The following is a 19,576-nucleotide window of genomic DNA, read 5'->3' as shown; positions in this document are numbered from 1 at the left end:
ACACCTGCTGGCCCTGCTGTCTCAAGGGGGTAATTTGGTATGTTATTTTATCCTAAGAGCTTACGGGAGTGGTTCACTTAGAAACGCATCCGGTTTGCCCTGGACGAAGCCAGTTTGGAGCTCATCAGTCAGCAGGCGATGTGAAGGTCGAGGAGAGTCCAGACCTCTAACACCCCAGGGCCAACTTTCATAAAGGTGTTACTATAAAGCCATGATTAGCATTCCTTGCTGTTAAGCAAAAGCAATGATAAGCTTTATAATCATATTGTGTTCCCCCGGTACCTGAACCAAATTTGTTTTATAGCCCCATGGTTTTAACTAAGCAATGTCTGCGCTTACATAATGTGATTACGGCCTCAGAAAATGGGCACACTCCAGATCGCCCGCTTATAGTGGCATAAGACTCTGCCCCCCCCCCCCCCCCCCGCCACCACATTTTCATTTGATGTGAAATGATATAGTATCTAATTTACCTTAATGAGATATCCCCTTTTGTATTAATGAGTGAAAAGGTGGTGGCGCCATACGGTAAGTTATCCAATCTCAATTTGGAAGGAAAGTTTATGTTACTATGCAAAGAGTAATGAGTGAAACTATCGTAAAAAACGTATTTTGTTGTTTTATTTTGCTCCCAAAACCGTGATAACCGAAACAAGTAAATCGAAGTCGGTTGTTTAACTTTCGCCGCTTGGTGGCTCACCCCACTTATGAACTTTTTTTTTTTTTTTGGCGCGCCTTCTAATGAAACGAAACATGTGTGAACTTTGACACCCAGCATCCGTTTAAAGATCTTTATCGCATCGGAGAAATTTTGCGTCTGTACGTCTCTGAAACTTGCAGTTTGGGGTAAAACCTGAGCTATATATTTTCACCGAAATGGCACACAACTACGTAGTTACTGCCCACAAACCTACGGCTGTGAACGCGTGTGTTACTGGTAAGTATTTACGTCTTTGTGGAGTTGCACGATAAATAGAGAAGTGTAGTCATGGTGGTAGCATACGGCAGAGCGTTAGGCGTGTATTTCCGACACATGGTTTTTGTGTTCCTGCTACTAGTGATAATATTGAAAAGTTGGAAAAGTTTCCGTATCCTGCCATCACTTTTTCATTCGTTACAAAATAAAATAGTATTTAATTTTTAATTTTCTCAAATGAGATTTTCCTTTGTTTGTAAAAATGAGTGAAAAAAGAGGTGGCATGATCAGTCAGATGATCATCATGATCATGTGACGTGATCATACGGACATGGAATGACGGAAATTATTCCGAAACAACACACACATTCTACACGGCATGACAGCGCTGTCTGGCTGGTCATGCTAGTAATGGTGTTCACTTTTGCTGAGCGTTTGAGTGCTGCCTGTACGACTACACAAGGGTTACCACAAAGTCCACAACCAAGTTTTAAAGAAGCTTCTTCAATTGACAATTGATGTGCCTTTCAATAAATATTAAAACTGATTTCACACTTCCCCAAAATGGACCTCCACTCTTGCTAATGTTGGATTCTTACTTTCTTTAGGAAACTTCACATCTCCCGACGACCTCAACCTGATCGTTGCCAAGAATACCCGTCTAGAGATTTACGTCGTCACCCCAGAAGGTCTCCGTCCAGTCAAGGAGATCGGAATCAATGGAAGAATTGAGGTTCTGGAGCTCTTCAAACCTCAGGTTTGTTTAGGTTTCAAATCCTAAATCGCTAGCTTTCCTAATCATTTGGGCAAATTTGTATTGAAGGGGTTTTGCCTCTTTGGTTGACACCGTCAATAAATTTCACTTGTGTATTAATGCAAGTTAACTGAAAGAACTCGCAAAGGAACCGGGGTGAAAGCTGATACACCGATGAGTTCATCGTGTGTCGCAGCTGAGTAGTTAAAGGGAAGGTACACGTTTGGTAATTACTCAAAACAAATATTAACTTAAAAACTGACTTGGTAACGAGCTTTGGAGAGCTGTTGATAGTATGAAACATTTTGGGAAACGACTCCCTCTGAAGTAACGTAGTTTTTGAGAAAAAGGTAGTTTCTCAATAAAACAATAAAAGACTTCTAGCTAGAAGTCTTTTATTCTTAGGGACCATGGATAAATTAAGAACGCGGCCGCCCGCGGTCAGACTCGTTCTAGAACGAGTCCGTCCCAAAATTGTCACGCGCCCGTCCCAAGATGGATTAAGCGCTTCACTGATTTTTAAGGTCCCTCATTATCGAACTCTATTGTTGGTGCCTTTTGTTGTTCAGATTACATGGACAAGGCAGCTTGCAAGTAAGCCACGAAGGGGTGAAGGATTAGTGTTTGCGGTCTAGCTCAGGTATACACCAGACAATGGGTTGGAGATGTCCATGTACAGCCAACCCTCAAGTTTGCCAAAGCCAATACAATAATATGCTACTGCCATAACAAGTTGAAGTGGTGACTATTATTCTTAAATTTGAAATCATCGCCAACTTATTTTGTATCTACATCTAATTGTTACATTAGGACCCGTGTTTACAGAGATGATTACACTTACAAGATTCGTTCATAAAGGTACCGCGAAATCATGCTGACCGGCTCGCAATCGCACAAAACACAACGCAAAATTACATCGTAGTACACAAACACTCCATCTAGCTACACACTCACACACAGTGTTTTCAATATTCAGGCCTAGTAGTCTTGTTATTTTGCGTGCAACAAACTATAATGCAAGAAACATTGAACGCTAGAGGGCTTTCCTAAACAATGTGATAGCGGGAGAGCCGCCCTCCGTTGGAAAAATTGCGCAACAGCTTACGAAATTAGTTTCAACCGCCTTGAGATTAAGACTTTCGGGAGAATCTGGTGTCCGAAAATTGCAATACCAACCAGCGTTGGTGCCCGAGCTAAACTCATACAACATTGGCGCCGTCGCTGGTAGCTTGGGCAACGTGGTGAATTTTCAGCAGTTCCTTGGCAAATATTAAGCGTGTTTAAGAAAAACTTCATAATGTGTTGGCTTCATTGTTCAAACATGAAACATTTTGGACACCTTGGATGTACAAAAAAGAGTATAGTTGTACTGTTTAATGTAAGATGTTTTTCCTATTGACTTTGTTTTACTTTGGGGGATTATTTTGCATGGCGGTCGTGCAAAGACGTAGTATTTTTTATTTTTTAATCTGCGGTTGTGTTTTGACTTATTGTGTGAAAAGGGCTACAACTTGGATTTATCTACCCAGATAAGCCGATTATAACTACACAGTGGTTTTCGGCCTACACCATTGTTCCTTTGTTATACAGTGGGTCTTCCTCGAGACCCGGTGGTTGAGGAGAACGCGTTCCACTCCGTAGTTTTTCTTTTGTTCGTTTTGTCACGCGAAGGAACGCGTCGCGACGCGGTCGTTCCCGTGACATAATTTATCCATGGTCCCTTATCTGAAAGCACACAAATTCGTCCAACAAGGGTGTTTTCTTCTTTCATCATTTTCTCGCAACTTCAATGACCAATTGAGCCCAAATTTTCACAGGCTTGTTATTTTATGGTTATGATGGGATACTCCAAGTGAGAAGGCTGGTCTTGGACATTTACCAAATGTGTACCTTCCCTTTAAGAGCACCGGAATCAAGCTCTGGTGTTACAAAGGAAAAGGTCACATACTTCAAAAACATAGCTCCACATCCTTGCAGGAAAAAAATACTGAGCACTTTGAAGCCCCTCTTATATAGAACTCTCTTTTAAGTCTATACTAAATTAAGAATTATTAATATGAAAAAACTATTATAGCGTGCTGCTATTGGTAAACACATTTTCTTGTTGTTGTTTTAATACTTTCAGGGTGAAGAGAAGTCATTATTGTTTATCTTAACTGCACGATACAACGCCTGCATCTTGGAGTACGTTAAAGATGGTGACAGTGAAGAGGTGGTCACCAAGGCCCACGGAAATGTCCAGGTGAGATTTTCATAAATGTAGCCATCTTGTTTTTATGCCCCGCCGGCAAAGCAAGCCGAAGTTTCATGGCCAAGTGGTCAAGAGCATTAAATACAAGTTCTTGTGGTTAAGTCATGTGGGTTGGAATCCCGGTCGTGACACTTGTGTCCTTGAGCAAGATACTTTACTATAATTGCTTCTCTTCATCACCCAGGGGTATTAATGGGTACCTGCGAGGGTAGAGGTTGATATTGAGAATGAAAAAGCCTTGGGAGCGCCACGGCAGCTCGGGCTGTATACTCCACAGGGAGCTGAGAAAGATAGAAGGAATGACCAGGGCACTAATGAAAATAGCATTTAAGATACAATTGTTATAAAATGCGCTCTATAAGAACTAGTTATTATTGGTACAATTTTTTAAAATCCTGTAAAATACCTATATATATTTAGGATCGCATCGGCAGACCATCAGAGACTGGCCTGATTGGAATCATTGACCCAGAGTGCAGAGTGATCGGACTGCGTCTCTACGACGGACTCTTCAAAGTGATTCCACTGGACAAAGATAATAAGGAGCTGAAAGCCTTCAGTATCAGGTACAAACATGGTTTGAACTATTTTTAGGTATCTTCTGTGAAATACTTTTTTTTGTACTTATTTATTGGCATCAGAGATTGGTTTTTGCCCTGACATTGATGTGTAATAAGCACTGTATACTAGGTACTTTCCCGAGTTCTGTGAAAAAAAGAAATCCACAGGCAAATCACTCGGGTACTGACACATAATTATAGGTTTTGAACTGCCTCTAGCCACCAGGCTAGCTCAGTGGTCTTTTGGTGAGGCATCTGGGCCCGTAAGCAGAGAATCGGCGCTTACGGAAGCAGGGAATTCTGTGCTTACGGCAAGCGTATTTCACAACTTAGCGGCGATTTTTGACTTCTGCGCAGGCGTACTCCACGTCACTAGGCATTCTACGCTTACAAGGCTAGCGCAGTAATTCGGCGCTTGCACGTAAGCGGGGAATCGTGATCGTAAGCGCAGAATTCGGCGGTAAGCAGAGCCATGAAATTGGACCCTGCTCTAACAATGCAAAGGTTACGGGTTTGAATCCCACCCCGAGGGATTTTTTTACATACCTCGGGGAAAGTACTGAGGATACAGTGCTTAAAACCTCTCGGGTTTAAGGGTAAAATCAAATTATACAGATTGATAGATGTTTTCAACTTTTTTGATGATAACTGTCATTTTGTTTATAAATGTTTTTAGGTTGGAAGAATTAAATGTTATTGACGTTCAGTTCCTGCATGGCTGCCAAGTACCAACCATTGTATTCGTTCACCAAGTAAGTTGCATTGGTTCCCACTTTCATAAAAGAATATAAGTTTCTTGTGCTCTATCAATAACCAATCTTTATGATATGTTTCTTGAAAACTAGAAGATTGGATTTAAGTGTACTCTTCCAAACATACTAATGATGTATCATCCCTTTATGATATGTTTCTTGAAAACTAGAGGATTGGAATGAATGTACTCTTCCAATAACCAATAATGTACCATTTCTTATTATATTGATTTTGAAAATGATTGAAATTATGAAAGTATTCTTTTTAAAAACCAAATCTGTTTCTTGATCAATTTTACATTGACGTTGTTTTATCCATGTTCCAGGACCCACACGGGAGACACATGAAAACCTATGAGATCAACCTAAGGGAGAAGGAGTTTAACAAGGGGCCCTGGAAGCAGGATAACGTCGAGACCGAGGCCAGTATGGTGGTCACAGTCCCTAAGCCGTGCGGAGGAGCTCTCATCATAGGCCAAGAATCTATTACCTACCATAATGGAGATAAATACGTCGCAATAGCGCCACCTAGCATAAAAGTAAGAAATTCTTGGACTGATAAAACCCTAACCAACACTTTCAACTGCAGGGTTTGTAGCTCAACATTTTTACTGGACAAACATTTTTTTTAATAGACCACATGCAAAATTAGTTGAAGAAGCATTTAAGAAAAACATCTATCTCATTTCTATCATGCTCCTTCGATACTCGACAGATTTAAAAGATATTAGAACTTGTTTCCCAAAGAAGATAATTACACAATGAGGTATTACTGTTTTAGTCAATTGAAAAACTCAAGACTGCGAGACAAGAGGGCTTGTCTTGTCGTGATTTTACTGGCATGACACTGAATTCACTGGCCTCAGACCAGTTGTCCAGTGTACAAATTTGAGAAAGATGTTGAATTGAAAAAAAAACAAAAAACACCGGACTTGACCTGTCTTGAGTTTTTTGGCCCGATACCGGGGACACTGAAACCACTGTCCTCAGCCAGTTGTCCAGTGTAAAATTTGACCCTTGCTTTCCTTTAACTATTAAGATGTTTTGTTTTTACTCTTGGATCTAGGCAAGCACATTGATATGCCACGGTCGTCTTGACTCGGACGGTTCTCGTTACCTCCTCGGTGACATGGCGGGTCGACTCTTCCTCCTCCATCTTGAGAAAGAAGAGACAATGGATGGAGTCGTCAACGTCAAGGACCTTAAAGTGGAGCTTCTCGGAGAGGTGAGATGTTTGGGAAAGCCGCTTTGAGGCTGTGTCTGAAGTGGTGGCTACAGCTATGAATATATTTTATTCCCGTTGTTGATGTTGTAAGAGTTGCGAGTTATACAAGATATTTGTTTTGATTCGCAGACATCAATCGCAGAATGTGTGACATATCTCGACAATGGTGTGATTTTCATCGGCTCCAGACTCGGTGACTCTCAGCTAGTCAGGGTAAGTGAATGCCAGGCCTTAGCGGATAAACAAAAAAACGATTAGAAACCTGGGCCCAATGTCATGAAACTTTTAATCAGAAAATTCTGACAGACACTGTTTTAGCACATTAATCAACATCCCGAAGGTTTTTCAGTATACTATTGTTATGCATCAGTTTGGCGACTTTCCTTTTTTGGTGAGCGTGCATTATGTCAGAGAAATGATGTAATTTCAAATAAATTTTCATAGTTTCTTCAATAATGTTCAAAAACTGAAACAACTCAAATAAACAATTTTTCAGTGATTAGATGTTAGTAAAAAAAAAACAGAAATTCACAATCCCATGTTCCAAATAATAGGCAGTTATTTCAACTTGTAGCCTAACTTTCTCGAAATTGGCTTTTTTGAGGTACATAATTTTACCAAAACAGGGCCCCCTTACACTCTCAAATTGTCAATCAACTCACTGGAATTTTACAAAGAGTAGTAAGTTTAATGGTTTTCTGTTTTACCTTCAATTTAGCTGACAGTTGACCCAGATGAGCACGGTTGCTACGTTCAAACGATGGAGACTTTCACAAACCTTGGACCCATCGTTGACATGGTGGTAGTAGATCTAGACAGGCAAGGACAGGGTCAGGTGAGTCAGGGCTCCAGACTTCATTAATGTATTAATGTTTATAGAGAAAGCAGCGTTTCAGAATTGTGTACTTCACCAGACTAATGTTTTTTTTTTTTTTTTTTTTTTTTTCCCTTTTCGCATTGTTGTAGGGCTAAGTTTGAGTTAAACCAAAAATGATCCTTAAATAAATAAAAAAGCCAGAAACGACTTATTGTTTGAATTTGAAAAAAGATCTTTTTGCACCTTTTCAAAGCTGATTCAGGGTAACTTGCGGATAGGTTTCTCCACAGTTGATATTCCACCTCGGAAGATATCCCCACAGCAGTTGTGGATAAGTTTGAGGGAAAAGTCTTGCAAAAAGACCAGGCAGTTCTTTTCAGAACTAAGTAGTCTCCCAAATTCCGAACTCTACTCCTCAGCAGTAGAATAAAAACCAAGACCGAGTCCCCAAAGAACAAAAATCTAAACAGCAAAGGTGATGAACATTGTCTTGCCACAAACCGAATATACATTGATACCTCACCATGCAATGCTTCCAAGACTATGCAGTGAAACCTTCCTGCGCGTTTGTAATTTCAGGGGATACTTTTAAGCTACATGTGTAATACTTCTCTCACCAAAAAAAAAAAAACATCTCAAAAGAGATCTGTAATAAATTGAATAAGTACTCACCAAAGACGCACACCTTTCGTTTCTTCAGCTCGTCACCTGTTCTGGTTCATACAAAGAGGGCAGTCTTCGCATCATTAGAAACGGTATTGGAATTCATGAGCATGCAAGCATCGACCTCCCCGGTATCAAGGGACTGTGGCCGCTGAGGGTCGACCAGGAATCACGGTTCGATGACACGCTCATTCTATCCTTCGTTGGACAGACAAGGTTTGTTAATTTTTTTTTTTTTTTTTTTTTTTTTTTGAAAAATAGTTAGTGGCCTGACGTTTCGAACATAGCAGAGTCTTTCTCAAAGGCCAAATTTATTTTTGTTTGCCTTCTCAAGGATGTAGGCATGGGTATCATCCACTAGGAGCCACCTACTCCTTGGACTGAAACAGGATTACCCCCTGCACAATTCTCAAGGATGTAGGCTTGGGTATCATCCACTAGAAGCCACCTACTCCTGGTGCTGAAACAGGGTTACCCCCTGCACAATCCATAAGGATGTAGGCATGGGTATCATCCACTAGGAGCCACCTACTCCTGGGGCTGAAACAGGGTTACCCCTTCACAGTCCATAAGGATGTAGGCATTGGTATCATCCACTAGGAGCCACCTACTCCTTGGGCTGAAACAGGGTTACCCCCTGCACAATCCATAAGGATGTAGGCATGGGTATCATCCACTAGGAGCCACCTACTCCTTGGGCTGAAACAGGGTTACCCCCTGCACAATCCATAAGGATGTAGGCATGGGTATCATCCACTAGGAGCCACCTACTCCTTGGGCTGAAACAGGGTTACCCCCTGCACAATCCATAAGGATGTAGGCTTGTGTATCATCCACTAGGAGCCACCTACTCCTTGGGCTGAAACAGGGTTACCCCCTGCACAATCCATAAGGATGTAGGCATGGGTATCATCCACTAGGAGCCACCTACTCCTTGGGCTGAAACAGGGTTACCCCCTGCACAATCCATAAGGATGTAGGCTTGTGTATCATCCACTAGGAGCCACCTACTCCTTGGGCTGAAACAGGGTTACTCCCTGCACAATCTGTAAGGATGTAGGCATGGGTATCATCCACTAGGAGCCACCTACTCCTGGTGCTGAAACAGGGTTACCCCCTTCACAATCCATAAGGATGTAGGCATGGGTATCATCCACTAGGAGCCACCTACTCCTTGGGCTGAAACAGGGTTACCCCCTGCACAATCCATAAGGATGTAGGCTTGTGTATCATCCACTAGGAGCCACCTACTCCTTGGGCTGAAACAGGGTTACTCCCTGCACAATCTGTAAGGATGTAGGCATGGGTATCATCCACTAGGAGCCACCTACTCCTAGGGCTGAAACAGGGTTACCCCCTTCACAGTCCCTAAGGATGTAGGCAAGGGTAACATCACCTAGGAGCCACCTACTCCTAGGGCTGAAACAGGGTTACCCCCTGCACAATCCATAAGGATGTAGGCATGGGTATCATCAACTAGGAGCCTGGTTGGTAAAGCAGAATGCACTAACTTCCCAACTTTGAATGATACAGATTTCAACAGGGTTCAGTATCAAACTTTATTGACCAAGTAACTGCAAGTTTTCGGACAAACATTTTCGCTTTTAGCACAGAAAGGTTATTTGCTAAGCACTTGTAAAATTGGGAGTTTTTTTTTGGTCTTGTCTCTAGGGTGCTGATGCTGAATGGAGAGGAGGTTGAAGAGACAGAAATGCCGGGGATTGATGGTGACAAACAAACCTTCTACTGCGGGAACGTCTTTAATAATCAACTTATTCAGGTAAGGAGATGTTGCTGATGTCGAGACTTTGGTAATCGGTCAAGATACGTAGCGGTAATTTTTGGGGTGATTCAAATCCTTTCTCACAGTTCAGACGGAGTTATTTCTCTGAAGGATTGGTACTGGTATGAACTTGAAAGTTTCCCTTGTGATTTATTATTTGATATCTGAAATAAAAAGTTGCATCCTCTTAAAAAGGTTGTATCATAAACTTGGGTTTGATCTCTGGCTTAGCAGCAGGTAATGGTTGTATGGCTTCTGACTGGCACCCCCGAACAAAGATATTGACAAAATAGGGACACCGCAAATATAGGGCTAGATGGCTCAGTTGGTAGAGCGCCGGCACGTTAATCTGGAGGTTGATGGTTCAAATCCTGCTCTAGTCAATTTTTCTTTAATTGACACCAAATCATTTTAAATTTATCCTGTCAGTTTCCCTTGTGGTTTATAGTTTAATAACTTTATAATCATTGAGCTTCCAAGTTGAAAGTTGGCTCTGGATGATTGGAACGATCAGTGAGCTTGCAGATAGAAATCCTCTTTTGTTTTAGACATTTTATGGATTTTTTCTCTCCAAACTCTAATGGTCTTCTTTGTTTACCTCCTTATTAAAAACTCAGATCACAGCAGCGTCTGTGCGTTTAGTGAACGCAGTCACCAAGCGTATGGTCAGCGAGTGGCAGTCTCCATCCAGTAAGAACATCAGCGTTGCTGCTTGTAACACGAGGCAAGCCGTCTGCGCCGTAGGGAGAGACGTATTCTACATCGAAATACACGAAGGAGAGCTCAAGCAGATCAGGTAATAATAGGAAAAATAATTTTGGCTCTTCACTCTTTCAGTGTATACTTTTTGGGGGAGTTTTGAACCTAGAACTCCCATCTTTTAATGGTTCTAAAATGTTCTTTAGAAAAACAAAAATTTTCTCACCAAACCAAAATAAAATATTCTGGCTTGTGTCCATTGGAATATCAAAGTCAATAGTATTCTTGAGTGATATTGCCCCTATGTGACAACATGCATATTATTGGGTACATAAATAAGAAATAACCCGCGGTACCAACAGCAATTTCCATGGTGCCATGTGCTTTTACCGTGGTGCCCTGTGCTTTTGTCGTGGTGCCCTGTGCTTTTGCCGTGGTGCCCTGTGCTTTTGCCGTGGTGCCTTGTGCAAGATTCTTGTACAAATTTACACTTAATACCTCATAGAGATGCCCCTTACCTGTGGAACTTTCAAGAGTGAAGTTCAAGGCCTGGTCATTCTCGTATTTTATTTTCAATCTGACAATCATTAATAATTTTGCAGTACTGTAACCATGGATCACGAGGTAGCGTGCCTAGACATCACACCTCTGACAGACGGCTCCGACATGGCTGAGCTTTGCGCCGTTGGTCTCTGGACTGATATCTCGGCTCGCATGCTAAAGATTCCAAGCCTGGAGTTGCTACACACAGAGATGCTTGGTGGAGGTAAGTTAACCAAAATTGTATTTCTATTTTTTTTTTTTTTTTTTTTTCGTGAGAGATCACCTAGAGTAGCTTTTAATATTTTTACTGTGTTGGTATTCTTGTTCTTTGCCTGTGTAATCTTAATTCAGTTCAATTTATTAAACACGTCACGTTCAAAACATGAAAATTGCCTTCAAGTGTGCATCAATGATTAAAAAAAAAACAGAATAACAAAAATATATATCTATAAATATAAAATTACGGGAATAAAAATATAAATGGGACAAAATACACAGAGAAAAGATATTTACAACCATCCAAAAAAATTACAGGAGATGACAAAAAAAAAACATAAAAACATTGTTAGTAGCTTAATTATCTTTGAACATTTGCTGTCTTGTAGAATTTCTCTACTTGCAGTCTTGTTTTTTTTTAGTGTATCTTAGAAGGCTCTGACTCTTTTAATTGACAGAAATTATACCCCGTTCGATTTTGCTGAGTGTCTTTGAGGGTCAGTGCTACGTACTGTGTGCTCTGGGTGATGGCTCGTTGTTCTATTTCCAGTTGAATTCAGAAACCGGTAAGTAATTAAAAAGAAACAGTTTAATAACAATATAAAGTCTTATAGCACATGTATCTACCAGTAAGGCACTATAAGGCCCTTGAACAAGCAGAAACACTTTTAAAAAAAAAAAAAAAATTATTATTGGTATAAATAAAAACAAAATGACCAGTAGTTGAAAGGGTCAAAGTACATCTAAAAGTATCAACAATCACATATTAAAAGGCAATAAAGATTTTTTTTTGAAATTTTCAATTTTTGAGACCCAGGTCAGCCCAAAGTAGCCTGCTCCACAACTTTGGCGTCAAAGTTACTCAAACGCACTAGGGTCAGACATGGGTCGACCCAGGAAAGCAACACCACTGCACCCACACTAATATTGATTCTCATCACCCCAATAGACCTTTGTCATGGTGCCGACATCTTGATGTTCTCCCATTCAAATCAATGTAACCAAACCGAGACTGGAAGGAGAATTAGTCTGGTTCCTTTTTGTACAACGAATATTAGCATTCATTACTGAAGTTGGATACAGGAAATATAACCAAGATGGTGGCAGCGTGATAGAGGTCGATAGAAAGCTTGTTCCCGTTCAGAGATGATCAGTCTTACGCAACGGTCTCTTGTCAGTGATGACCTTCTAATATTTCTCAGAAATAAATGGAGAAAACCGCTTTTGTCCTTAGGTATCATGCGGGACCGGAAGAAAGTGATCTTAGGAACCCAACCCACCGTCTTGAAGACGTTCAAGTCCCACTCGACGGTCAACGTCTTTGCCTGCTCCGATAGGCCCACGGTTATCTACAGCAGTAATCACAAGCTGGTCTTCTCTAATGTCAACCTTAAAGAGGTCAGCTATATGTGCCCTTTGAACTCTGAAGGGTACCAGGACAGGTTGGTAACCGGTGGTTGTATTTTAATCTGGGACTTTTCAAAGTTGCAGTCAAAGAGTTGTTACGAATTGTCGTTGAACTGTTTGTGATTGATTGCTTATGTAGATCTTCGTACTTTGACCTTTATTGTTTTAATGATCACATTATGTGGACCTTAGTTTTGACCTTTTTGTGATTTTACTTTTTGTGGTTACTCTTTAGTAAATTTCTCTTTATTCACTTTAAAATTTACGTTGGTTTTGAAATGATTTCAATCACGAAACAAATCAAAGTTAATGTGTTTTTGTGGTTTTTTTTTTGCAATCAGCCTGGCTCTAGCCAATGACACCACTCTCATGATCGGCACCATCGACGAGATCCAGAAGCTACACATCCGCACCGTCCCGCTGGGTGAATCTCCCCACCGCATCGCCTACCAGGAAGCCACCCAAACCTTCGGGGTTATCACCATGAGGACAGAGCTCAAGGACGCTACAGGAGCGGGGACGATGCCTGTCAGGCAGAGCGCCAGCACGACGGCTTTGAATATGTCGAGTAGTACCAACATGAAGGGTTTACCGGGGCAGAGTGGGGCGGAAGGGTCACACATTGGAGACGAGATTGAGCTGCATTCATTGCTGGTTATCGATCAACACACATTTGAAGGTAAACAAATAAAAGCAAAACAAAAAATTAGTAGGCTGAATATTTCAACCCTATCAGAGTCTTCTTATATGTTGCATTTATACCATAGGTCCTTTTCGTTGGTAAACAGTTTGCAACAGGTATTTATCTTTATCTCAAAATTTTTTGTTGCTTACAGTCTTTCGTTGCTGGAAAAAAAAGTATTTTGTGTGCCTGGAAGAAGGGTGTAGAGTCCGACACCCTTCTTCCATGCACACGGCAATAACAGTAGTGGACTAAATTACCTTAAAAAAAATGTGTTTTCTCAACTGTTAAAGCTGATTTACAAATACCTTACAGGGTTTACAGAAGGTAATGGTGAAAGATTTCTCTTGAAATATTGTTCCATGAAATGCTTTACTTTTTGAGAAAACAGTAAAACAATATCAATTCTCGATATCGAGAATTACGAATTTATTTTAAACACATGTCATGACACGGCGAAACGTGCAACAACAAGGGTGGGTTTTCCTGTTATTTTTTCGACTCCGATGACCGATTGAGCCTAAATTTTCACAGGAAGTTGTGATACACAAAGGGTGGGCCTTGGACAATACTGTTTACCGACGTTGCTAATTGCTTTAAGAATACGCTTGGCAAATCTTTCTTGTGTTTTTCATTTCAGTTCTCCATGCGCATCATTTTGTACCCTACGAGTACGCCACAAGTGTCGTCTCTTGTAAACTTGGCAACGATCCAACAACCTACTATGTAGTCGGTACTGCAATGGTGTACCCCGAAGAGGCGGAGCCTAAAAAGGGGCGGATTGTGGTGTTCCAATACAGCGACGGTAAGTCAAACTTTCTCTTTCAAACTTTTGACATCTGAAAATAACCAACGTTTGTTGTACACTGTTGATCAGGGACTTGGGTTTAAATCCCACTTGAGTAGTATGTCTGTAGATTTTGATTTTTTTTTGTGAGACTCGGGAGTGTCCCAGTTCACGTAATGAAAATGGCATATGGCACCTTGTAAAGCATTACATGGTGCTAAGGATAAGGTCTCATAGTTCAAACTTCGTGCCACTCACCTTGCAGTAAATACTTTGGATCCTTGGTGCTTTGTATCCTTTGGAAAAAGGTTTTTATTATTACTATTTATTTGGACCAGTGAGTCTTCAGCTCCCTTGGGATTTACTTTGGGAGTATTGTGATTTTTTTTCTGGCTGCAGGGAAACTTCAAGAAGTTACAGAGAAAGAGATTAAAGGAGCCGCTTTCTCGATGTTGGAATTTAACGGAAAGCTTCTTACGTCTATCAACAGCTTGGTAAGTAAAATAAATTTTGTAATTGTTGCCATTGCAATCTGGGCCCAATTTCATAGAGCTGCTTAAAGCAATCGCACAACATCGGTAAACGGTATTGTCCAAAGGCCCACACTTCGTGTATCACAACTTGTATATAAAATAACAAACCTGTGGAAATTTAGGCTCAATCGGTCATCGGAGTCGGGAGAAAATAACGGGAAAACCCACCCTTGTTTCTGCACAGTTCGGTGTGTCATGACATGTGTTTAAATCTCGATTTCAAGAATTGATAATTGTATTAATGTTTTCTCAAAAAGTAAAGCATTTCATGGAATAATATTTCAAGAGAAGTCTCTTACCATTACCTTCTGTAAACCCTGTAGATTATTTGTAAGTCTGTGAACTTTTTTTTTTTTTCTGTTCCGAAAGTGTCCAATGGCTTTAATCAACCTAAAAATATTCAAATTTCTCATAGGTGCGACTGTTTGAGTGGACCGCGGAGAAGGAGCTGAGGATTGAATGTAGTCAGTATAACAACATCTTAGCGCTCTTCCTTAAGACAAAGGGTGACTTCGTCTTGCTCGGTGATCTGATGCGATCTGTAACGCTACTTGCTTATAAACCCATGGAGGGCTGTCTAGAAGAGGTAGGTGCTCACCACTAAAGTTGGTCTAGCTACGACCCTACCCTGTTCATTCCTTATAAACCATCTCAGCTCACAAAAACCATCTCCTGCCTCACACGTACCCATTTAGAGTTAAGTGTCTTGAAGAGGTAGGTGCTCATGTTATGGAGGAATGCAATGGTTAAAGGCAGTGGACACTATTGGTAATTACTCAAAATATTTATTACCATAAAACCTATCTTGGTGACGAGTAATGGGAGAGGTTGATGGTATAAAACATTGTGAGAAACGGCTCCCTCTGAAGTGCCATAGTTTTCGAGAAAGAAGTAATTTTCCACGAATTTGATTTCGCGACCTAAGGTTTAGAACTTGAGGTCTCGAAATCAACCATCTAAACGCACACAACTTCGTGTGACAAGGGTGTTTTTTCTTTCATTATAATCTCGCAAGTTCGATGACCGATTGAGCTCAAATTTTCACAGGTTTGTTATTTTATGCATATGTTGAGATACACCAACTGTGAAGGCTAGTCTTTGACAATTACGGATAGTGTCCACTGTCTTTAAACAAGCTATAACTTTTGGACCACGGGTTGTCACATTGTACCGTGGTGAAATATTGTACCTGAACTTTGACCTCTTTCCTGACCTGCAGATTGCCCGAGACTACAACCCTAACTGGATGTCAGCCGTGGAGATCTTAGATGACGATACATTCTTAGGAGCTGAGAATTCTTTTAATCTCTTCACATGTCAGAAAGACAGGTAAGCTTTCATTGTAAGATCTGCCGCCGATCACGAAAGTTAACGCAACTTCGTAAGTCCACTTTTGTGCACTACTAACACAAGAAATCGAGCACCAGGGGACTTTTGCTGTTGATTAAAGTTTTGTGAAATCAGCTGCTGATCTAGGAAGTAACATTCCTTAAATTTAATCATGAGTTGGTGTTGAACAAAGACAATATTCTTAAAGCGGGATTGGAACCAATGAACTCTGGCTAAAATGACACTAGCCTTCTAGAAAGACTCTGCTAGGGTCAAAATATCAGGCCATTAACCAGTTTGGTTGGTATGCAGTTTGCAATAGCTCATTCTATTTTTTTAAGATGTTCTTTAACCAACCTTTCATTATTTTTGGGGGATTGACAGTGCGGCGACCACAGACGAGGAAAGACAACATCTTCAAGAGGTCGGGATGTTCCACCTTGGTGATTTCATCAATGTCTTCCGTCACGGTTCACTGGTCATGCAGAATATCGGCGAGAGCACCATCCCTACGCACGGCAGCGTGCTGTTTGGCACCGTCAACGGAACTGTCGGTTCGTTTGGGCTTTTTATCTCGTTTTATCATCTTCTGAACTCTGATCGCTACAGACGAAAGCCTATAAATCAGTATTATGTTGACAACAACCAAAGGATGACCCTACCTGTAATTAATCAGTTTGTTGTAGGTCTGGTAACCCGTTCTTTAAACCACTGTATCTGTATTCTACAGGATTGGTGACCCAACTGACGGAGGAGTTCTACCATTTCTTACTGGAGGTGCAGAGCAAACTGACACGAGTTATCAAGAGCGTCGGCAAGATAGAGCACTCTTTATATCCTTTGATAATTTATTCTTCGTCTGGAGTTTTTAAAGGTGCCTTCCACTACCTTGTTCTCAATGGTGTATTTTATACCCGTTTCAGACAGAACCAAATAAATTAGGAGCGACTCTAGGTAGACCCAAATAAATTTTGGTTTCAGGCAGGCAAAATCAACATAATCTTGACATAAGTTTCGGCTCATGACAAGATCGACATCAGAAACCAATGCACTCCAGAGTCGACTTCCAGCGCGTCAAGTCGCTCCCAAGTGTATTAGACCTCACACTTTTCATGTACTTAATTCAGAGTTTGGTTCGGTGCGACTCTGGAGCGCCTGTCTGAAAAGGATGTCGGTAATGTCGATGTGACAGGCTGCCCATGGTAGCCAGGCTGGTGCCATCATCCCCCTGACCTTTGACCCCCAGCTATAATTTAGCCGTGTCAAAATTTAGGCGACTTAAAAAACTTATTCGTTTGCATTTCCTTAACTGCTGAATTACTTGGAGGTCGTTCTACACTGATCGTAAGACGGAGACGGCAGAGAATTTCATCGATGGGGACTTGATCGAGAGTTTCTTAGACCTCAGTAAGGAGAAGATGGAGGAAGTTGTTCAAGGGTTACAGGTGAGTTATCCGCAAGGGCGCAAAGAGCATCTCAAAACTCAATTATACTCGGTTCTTATAAAGCACTTTACAAAACTTTTCAAGAAACATCTCAAAACTTTCCTGTTTAATGGTTGATTGCTTAGGACAAACTGTTTTCCCGTTATTAGTGTCATTATTTATTTGCTTATTAATAATAATAATAATAATAATAATAATAATAAGACTTGTAATGCGCACATTTCAAGGTGCAGTAAAACCAAAAACAAAACACAAACAAAACACAACACAAAGAAAAAACAGACACAATAAAATTAGTCATTGAAAACCTGTGACATTAGATAAGTTTTGAGAAGAGACTTGAATTTTGCGGTACAAAGACAAGATCGAAGATAAAGTGGTAGAGAATTCCAGATGCGTGGCGCGGCTGAAGCAAAAGACCTGTCACCCCATGAGTGTCGAGACTTGGGTTCAATGAGAAGCATAGAACTTGATCGAAGATTCCTTGATGGAGTTCAGAAATATAGTGGGGAGCCTTGCCATTAAGAGCTTTGTGGACAATGAGCATCAGCTTGAAGATGATTCGTGAGATTGTTCTGTTTCTCGTGAAGCCCTGTTGTACCCTGTGTAAGAGCACTCTATAAATAAACCTTTCATGCGAGGAAAAGGAATTTTATGGTCTTTTTATCACATGTAATAAAATATTGAATAGAATTGACGGCTCGGCCATGGCACGCAGCATTCATAAGCCAGATACTGTTTCGTACATTTTCTAAACTTTGAAGAATTGTTGATGTTTATTTTCTGATCTTTGTTGACAGATTGATGATGGGGACATGAAGCGGGACGCCAACGTCAACGACATCATCAAAATCGTGGAGGAATTGACGAGGATACATTGATGTTCCTTAAAATCAAAGATAAGCTCAATTAGGTTTAGCAGTGTCCAAATTAGCGGCTATGGCTTATGCTACAGCTCCGGCTGGAATACTAAGTCAGCGTGCATTGAAGCATAGGCTGACCATAGCGACACACTTAGCAACAGCCGCAGCCACCAAATGGGATACGGTCTTGCTTTGTTATAAATGCAGTGGCCGTTAAGTCTGGTGCCCTATACACTTCTATGTGATTACAGTGGTTTTCTAAACACGTTATTAGGCTCAGACTGTTTTGCTTTTGCCTTCAATGATATTTTTATCATTTCTTGGGCCCAGATGGGACTTACGGAAGAGCCCTTTTGAGGTAAAGTAATATGTTGTTGTACAAATTGTATATAACGCCAATCTCGTCCATAACTAATTTTTGTGAAAATTCTGTCATAATTGTCCCTGAAATTTGTGTTTTTTGTTTGTTTCAACTTTGTGAACTATCTTAAGAAATGTTTTTGAGCGATGAAATGGGTGATTTGTAGTCAAATTTTACACAAGCCTATGCCGGTTCTTCAACTAATTTTTATTCTCGTCTTGTAGAATAAACTCTGGTCCAGTAAATATTTTGAGCTACAATCCCTGCAGTCTTGTGGACATTTCCCCAAATTCGAGCTTTACATTGGGTGCGTTCGTTTAGCTTCCCTGGGTCGACCCTGGTCTGCCCCCGGTGCGTTCGAATAGCTTTGACGTCATTCCATGGGCTCACCCGGGTCAGCCCCCAGTGCCCTGCTTGTGGAGTGGGTCAGTTGGGGGGTGACCCGAGGTGCATGACGTCACAACGAGAGGGAGAGTGTAATCGTTTCATTAGCTCTCGTCAGGGGCTCACCTGTGTGAGCACCGTGGGGTCGACGCAGGGAAGCGTATAGAACGCAATCAGTATATACTCAGAAAATATCAATTTTTCTTCATTCGGTTTCCTTAACCGTTTATTATTATAGTAATATAGCAGTGAACACCAACGAAGTTATGGTCTCTTAAGGGAATCAATGTGTGGTGACGAGGTTTTCAACGAGGCCTGGTTCTTGATAATTTTACCGAGACGAAGTCGAGTTAAATTATCAAGAACCAGGCCTCGGCGGGTTTAAACCACTAGTCGAAAACCGATTCAACACACTTTGATTCCCATTCATAAATACCTTTTCGGTCAAAAACATCATCCCTTTTTGGTCAAAAAGTAAAATAAATGCAAAAATTATAATTGTTAAATATTTCTTTTAACACAACACCCCTCCAGCTATGAAATGGTAAAGCCCTCCGCCGCCCTCGGGTAAACAACTCCTTATAAGGGAATGATGTGGGCGTCGCG

At 41.0% G+C, this 19,576-nt stretch overlaps 1 protein-coding gene across 1 annotated transcript; it reads left to right on the top strand.

Annotated features, from left to right (window-relative positions):
* The first annotated feature begins 778 nt into the window (after positions 1 to 778).
* On the top strand, positions 779 to 18,892 carry LOC117305193 (DNA damage-binding protein 1-like). The gene is made up of 24 exons (XM_033790009.1): positions 779 to 937; positions 1,525 to 1,673; positions 3,796 to 3,912; positions 4,342 to 4,487; positions 5,158 to 5,233; positions 5,560 to 5,772; positions 6,300 to 6,458; positions 6,588 to 6,671; positions 7,177 to 7,293; positions 7,976 to 8,154; positions 9,610 to 9,718; positions 10,339 to 10,517; positions 11,023 to 11,186; positions 11,638 to 11,745; positions 12,414 to 12,621; positions 12,928 to 13,265; positions 13,909 to 14,073; positions 14,455 to 14,549; positions 15,004 to 15,174; positions 15,808 to 15,917; positions 16,302 to 16,471; positions 16,648 to 16,750; positions 17,239 to 17,362; positions 18,163 to 18,892. Exons 1-24 carry the CDS (start codon positions 877 to 879, stop codon positions 18,241 to 18,243), a joined length of 3,426 nt encoding a protein of 1,141 aa, XP_033645900.1. The 5' UTR covers positions 779 to 876; the 3' UTR covers positions 18,244 to 18,892.
* The last annotated feature ends 684 nt before the right edge of the window (positions 18,893 to 19,576 follow it).

Source organism: Asterias rubens, chromosome 22 (genome assembly GCF_902459465.1).
Source record: "Asterias rubens chromosome 22, eAstRub1.3, whole genome shotgun sequence".
Classification (NCBI taxonomy): domain Eukaryota; kingdom Metazoa; phylum Echinodermata; class Asteroidea; order Forcipulatida; family Asteriidae; genus Asterias; species Asterias rubens.
This window is presented reverse-complemented; position numbering and strand designations above follow the sequence as displayed.

Coding starts and splice junctions, on each gene's coding strand:
- LOC117305193 (XM_033790009.1), top strand. CDS start 877: ATGGCACACAACTACGTAGTTACTGCCCACAAACCTACGGCTGTGAAC. Junction 6,459..6,587: donor AAGTGGAGCTTCTCGGAGAG/GTGAGATGTTTG, acceptor TTTGATTCGCAG/ACATCAATCGCAGAATGTGT. Junction 14,074..14,454: donor GGTGTTCCAATACAGCGACG/GTAAGTCAAACT, acceptor TTCTGGCTGCAG/GGAAACTTCAAGAAGTTACA.